Source organism: Bison bison, unplaced genomic scaffold, assembly GCF_000754665.1.
Source record: "Bison bison bison isolate TAMUID 2011002044 unplaced genomic scaffold, Bison_UMD1.0 scf7180017864193, whole genome shotgun sequence".
Taxonomy (NCBI): Eukaryota; Metazoa; Chordata; class Mammalia; order Artiodactyla; family Bovidae; genus Bison; species Bison bison.
In genome coordinates, this window is record NW_011494765.1 from 745840 (window position 1) to 751820 (window position 5981).

The 5981-nt window shown below is 39.5% G+C and overlaps 1 protein-coding gene across 6 annotated transcripts in view; it reads right to left on the minus strand.

The window, feature by feature from the left end:
• STRBP (spermatid perinuclear RNA binding protein) overlaps window positions 1-5981 on the minus strand; it is a 150764-nt gene that overhangs the window by 22568 nt on the left and 122215 nt on the right. For all 6 annotated transcript variants that reach the window (XR_825616.1, XM_010844028.1, XM_010844025.1 and 3 more), the window contains exons 14-15: window positions 2493-2627; window positions 2142-2282 (exon numbers count right to left, since the gene is read on the minus strand). Coding sequence is in view for 5 of the 6 variants with exons in the window: in XM_010844028.1 (XP_010842330.1) it covers window positions 2142-2282; window positions 2493-2627 (276 nt within the window). In the remaining variant the exon portion in view is untranslated. The remainder of the gene's footprint in view (window positions 1-2141; window positions 2283-2492; window positions 2628-5981) is intronic.

Below are 5981 nucleotides of genomic sequence, written 5' to 3' on the forward strand. Positions count from 1 at the left end.
TGGGAGTGTGTGAGTGTGTGTGTGTGTGTGTGTGGCAGTGAGGGTGGGGGCTGCGTGGTGGGAGTGTGTGTGTGTGTGTGTATCATCTCTAAAATCCCTTCTTGCTCTAAAATGCCACAGGACTCTGGTAAAGTCGCAGAATCTCTATGGCAGTCTCCCCTCTAATTGTAAAATGGGGATTATGACATCTACTTTGTTTTCCTTACTGCAGAGTAGAAAGAGCAACTGAGAAAACAGACATAAAACTGAAAAGTAGACAAGGAGTAACAGTATACAGGAATGCAAAAACATTTCTTTCGGAAATTGAAATTTTAAGAAATAAGAAAACATCTAGATTTAAATTAAATATTGTTTAGTTTTTAATATAATAATGCAACAAAAACTCAAGCTCGGGAAATTAAGAAACTAGTAACATTCCCTGCTATAACCAAGCTTCAGGGAAGGAGGTTCAGAGCCTCAAAAGCGTTGCAGAGCAAGTCAGCAGCACTACACACAGTTTAAACAGTCAGTGCATACACACGTTTATCTCTCACTGAAAAATCCCCACCTTTTTTCCTCCTAGGATAGCCTCTATCGCTAGTATGACTGAATAGAAGACAGCTTCAAGGTCAAACGTATCATGAACAGAGAACAGCCATCTTCCCTTCTGGCTGAAAAAAAAAATCCAACCCACAAATCCAAAATAGACTGCTTCTTGGCTGTCAAGCACATTGAACACATGAGTTTTATATCTTCTAGTATGGAAAATTTCTAAAAATGAGTGAACTTCATGCAGACTTTTTTTTTAAACACAGCTTAGTCAAATGCAGTCAGGAATTAGCAATCTGGCGGCAGCACAGTGACTCCACACAAGTCAAACTCCTGTCTCCTAGACCCAAACCTAATAAGTTATCTGCACACAGGCTTTATAAACACTAAAATTAAGTGACCATATACAAGATGTATGCACAAGAAAAACACACCAAAACAAACAAGGTCACAATTATCTTTCTACTAATTTAGAACATCTTATAAAAGATTTTCGAAAAAGAAAATCCATTTATCCTTTCTCTACACGTGTACCAATACAACTTAAATGCTTTATTTGTATTTCAATTCAGTAACAATTTTCTCTGTTTATATTTTGAATTCTAGAATATAAGCAGTGTTTATTATAATAAATACAAAAAATGTAAATGAACACAAAACATATTTCTAAGATGGATATCATATACAACAGGAGCATGCCCACAGTCTTTGGAACAAGAAAAATCAGGTTTCAAAGGGAACCTTTACTGTCAGCTGCGTTACTACAAGCAGTGTCAATGCGTTCAAAGTGTTCTATTGTGATCTATTCTACCCTGTTAACAATGGACTTTGCATATGCATACTTAACACAGAATCTTAAATAATCTATGCTTCCTTCTATTGGTCTAAAGATTTTCACTTGACTTTTCCCTATCATGTAATATATTCAGATATTATTATACCAGTATTCTCCACCAGAGAGAGAATGTGTCTTATAGTTAGTTACATGTCTCTTTTCCCCTCACAATCATGCACATAGTGTATGTCTAGAAAATATTTTTGAATATGTAAATGAATGCATGGGAGAATCTGTTATTCAAAAGCGTGCAATTAGGAAGCCATCTTTTCTTACTGCAATCCTTGCTACAATCCTGGGCTTTCTGTAGCTCTGACATTTCCAGTGTCAGTAACGAACAAAAGCAACACAGGGTCAATTTCCACTGTGCTGCCCTCAAAGAAACCCCAAAATAAACAATGTAAAAGGACAAAACTGGAAAGGAAATAAAACAACTGCGGGCTGGGATGAGAATAAGCCCAACACTCTTGGCAGCTTCCCTAAACAAACGCAGGATCTCATTAGAGTCCCAGCCCTTCAACAGTGCTTCATCAAGAGGACTTGAAGCCCCAAATATTTAAAGCCAATGGTCTCTTTTTAACATAGGATCTGCCTGAAAGACCACAAAACAGGGGACCAGTAATCATATTTCTATTATGCATGATCAACCCAACAGAAAAAGTTGCCAAGTCCAAGCAAGAAAAATAAATAACTTCAGAAAAATCTCAAGTGGCACAAAGACATGAAAGGAGATTTCACTCTGGTGGTATCTTTCCAAGGTTTAATGCTTAACTCATACCTGAGGGATAATCTTCTTTTTCTTATTATTTGCTGCATTGGGTCCAGAAAACAGCTTCTCCAGGGCAGCTAAAGCTGCACTTGCCTTTGCCACTTTCTTATTTGGACCTGCACCTCTGAATTTTTGTCCATCCACTTCTACCTAAAATCAAGAACAACACTCTGCAGTTATCCCATGTAATTCCTTTGTGTAGTTTTAATTTAAATGTATCATAACACAGAAAACAAAAACACCAAAAGTCAAATAGTACCATAAGAACTGACTGAGTCTAACTCTTTTTTTAAAAGTAAGCTCAGAACAACCTATGTCTTTGAGGGGAAAAATAAGGTTGGTTTGTATCTAGGTACATACCTCCATGACAAAGCGTTTGTCATGGCTTCCACCAGTCTCCGAGATGAGTTCGTACTTGAGACCTCTTCTTTTTTCATTGAGCTCCATTACAGGATTTTTGCCACTTGCTGTGAGGATAGGGCCCTGAGTTCTTACCTAAAAGGAGGTTCAATCAAGGAAGATTTTAAAATATTAGATTTCTTATTAATACAAGTATACTATATCTCTACTGAAAAAGAGGCTCAAAAATTATACTTGAAAGCATTTGGGAGCTAGGATGCATTATTACTTCTACGTATGAATGACAAAACATCTCTAAAGGGACAGAAATCCTACATACAGTGAACACTGCAGGAAGTCATCTCGCCAGCCTGTCATGGAAGCAAAGAGGTCTCCACAAAGCAGGATGCTAGAGCAGTGGAGCCTGGCCATTACCTGACACTCCAGGCTCTGATCTAGTGTGTTCAAGATCTAAGAACAAAACTATAAATGACTGACAGTGTAGGTAGAAGAGTAAAGATTCACATTCAATGTTTTTTACCTTTAGGATAAAGTTTAAACAGCTCTCAATTTGGGAGATGGAAAGAAAATGTGCCTACACACCTCTCAGTCTCTAAAGAGATTTGAGGGAACCAACAGTAAAAACAGCAGGCTATAGACTATGAATTCTGAAGTTTAAAAATAATAAAAGCAGTCATTCCCTGCCCTCAAGGATCTAGAGTACAGTGGGAGGGACTGATCTAATCACTACGAAATAATGAACACTATAGAGCAGGTGCATGCTATGGAAACACAGTACAAGTAATCATTTTCTAGGGCAAACAGGGTAGTTTTCCTAGAAGTGCCATACAAAACTGATCTTAATAGGTAAGTAGTACCAGGCCATGATAAGGAGGAAACATAGAAGAAGGGCATTCTGGACAGAAGAAACAGCCATGCAAAAGCCCGAGAGAAGGAAAGAATATTTGTTTGGGAAACGTAAATAAATTCTATTTGGCTATATTAAGGGAGTGAGGAGACAAAAGCAGAACCAGATTAGAAACACCCTTGATGAAGCCAAGCCATTAAGGACTTCAAATGTCATGCAAATGAGCTTCGACCTTATTATGGACAACAGGGAGCCACTGGAGGATTTAAATCTGAAAAGCAGAGCCATTACTTTGCTGACAAAGGTCCATATAGTCAAAGCTATGAGTTGGTTCATTTTCGTATGCCCTTACTATCAACCACAGTACCAAATACAGAACAGATGATAAATAAGTCTGTATTTACTAGTAAATCTCTTTATCTTAAACTAATCCTCTTGGTGTATCAGTGAGATGTCTTTTTCTTATTTTATATTTGCCCTTCTTTAATATAGTGGACAATAATGACAAATCTAGATAGTGTATTAAAAAGCAGAGACATCACTTTGCCCACAAAGGTCACATACAGTTTAGTTTATGGTTTTTCTAGTAGTCACGTATGGAAGTGAGAGCTGGACCATAAAGAAGGCCGAGCATCGAAGAATTGATGCTTTCAAACTATGATGTTGGAGAGGACTCTTGAGAGTCCGTTGGACAGCAAGGAGATCAAACTAATCAATCCTAAAGGAAATCAATCCTGAATATTCATTGGAGGGACTGATGCTGAGACGGAAAACCAATACTTTGGCCATCTGGTGCGAAGAGCCAACTCACTGGAAAAGACCCTGATGCTGCGAAAGATAGAAGAGAGGAGGAAAAGGGGATGACAGAAGATGAGATGGTTAGACGGCATCACCTACTCGACAGATATGAGTCTGAACAAGCTCTGGGAGATGGTGAAGGACAGGAAAGCCTGGCATACTGCAGTCTATGGGGTCTCAAAGAGACAAAATCATGATTAAATTAGAAAACAACTCTAGGAGTGATGGAAAGAATTGACACAAAGATAAACTAGCAGTGAGGAAGAGAAGTAATTCATGTAAGAGTGCGAAGCTTAGGACTGAAAATAAATCACAAAATACCACATAACTACAATTTTAGAAAGACCCAATGATTGAGCACTTTTTGAGGTTAGAGATCATGTCTATAATTCTGCCACAGTAATTGCTCAAGAAATGGTGAACAACGAGTATATATAATAGGATTTTAATGTATATAAACCTAACGGACAGCAAGATTCTCTTAAAATACTCTATGTTGATTCAATAAGGAGTTGATATTATCAAAGTGGAACACTGGACAATTTTAAAAGATAATGTTAATAAACATTCCTGGATCATTTTGTTAAAAACATCATTTCTTGAAGAATTTTAAATAATCTACATTTTTTTAAGTTTCAAGGCAAAATTCTGGTCTCCGTCTTTTAAAGGTAATGAGTAATTCCTGAAATTTTTCTATGTGGTAATCACTCTCTGTTTTCAAACCTGAAATCACCTTTTAAAAATATGTAATTATTTTTTTATTTGGCTGTACTGGATCTTAGTTGAGGCATGCAAGATCTAGTTCCCTGATCAGGGGTTGAACCCAGGCCCCCTGCAGTGGGAACGTGGAGTTTTAGCCACTGGACCAACAGGGAAGTCCCCTGAAATCACTTCTATAAAAATGAGTCAAGACAAAAATAAAAGTTCCATTACTACATTTTACGGAAGCAAAGCAGAGATGGATTCACTACCGGAACTTCCATATACTCTCTTGCTGCTGCTGCTAAGTTGCATCAGTCGTGTCCAACTCTGTGCAACCCCATAGACGGCAGCCCGCCAGGCTCCCCCGTCCCTGGGATTCTCCAGGCAAGAACACTGGAGTGGGTTGCCATTTCCTTCTCCAATGCATGAAAGTGAAAAGTGAAAGTGAAGTCGCTCAGTCGGGTCCGACTCTTAGCGACCACATGGACTGCAGTCTACCAGGCTCCTCTGTTCATGGGATTTTCCAGGCAGGAGTACTGGAGTGGGTCGCCAGTGCCTTCTCCAATATACTCTCCTAACTGCTGCTAATTCAGCCCACAGTGCTCTGCTCTCTTAATTTCCTTTGAACAGTCTGAACCTTATAATTAATGAGCTTTTTTTTCTCTTAGTGAGCTTCCCAGGTGTGCTGTGGTAAAGTAAGTAAAGTCACTCAGTCGTGTCTGACTCCTTGCGACCCCGTGGACTGTAGCCCACCAGGCTCCTCCATCCATGGGATTCTCCAGGCAAGAATACTGGAGTGGGTTGCCATTTCCTTCTCCAGGGGATCTTCCCGACCCTGGGATCGAACCCACGTCTCCTTCATTGCAGGCAGACGCTTTAAACTCTGAGCCACCAGGGAAGCTGTGGTAAAGAACCCACCTACAAATGCAGGAGGCATAAGACACTTGGGTTCAATCCCTGGGTCAGGAAGATCCCCTGGAAGAGGGCATGGCAATCCATTCCAGTATTCTTGCTGGAGAATCCCGTAACAGAGGAGTCTGATGGGCTACCGTCCAAGGGGTCACAAAGAGTCGGACACGAGTATTTGTAACACTGCCAGCAAACCATCTTGGCCTGCCTGTGACAACCACTTATGAATGACT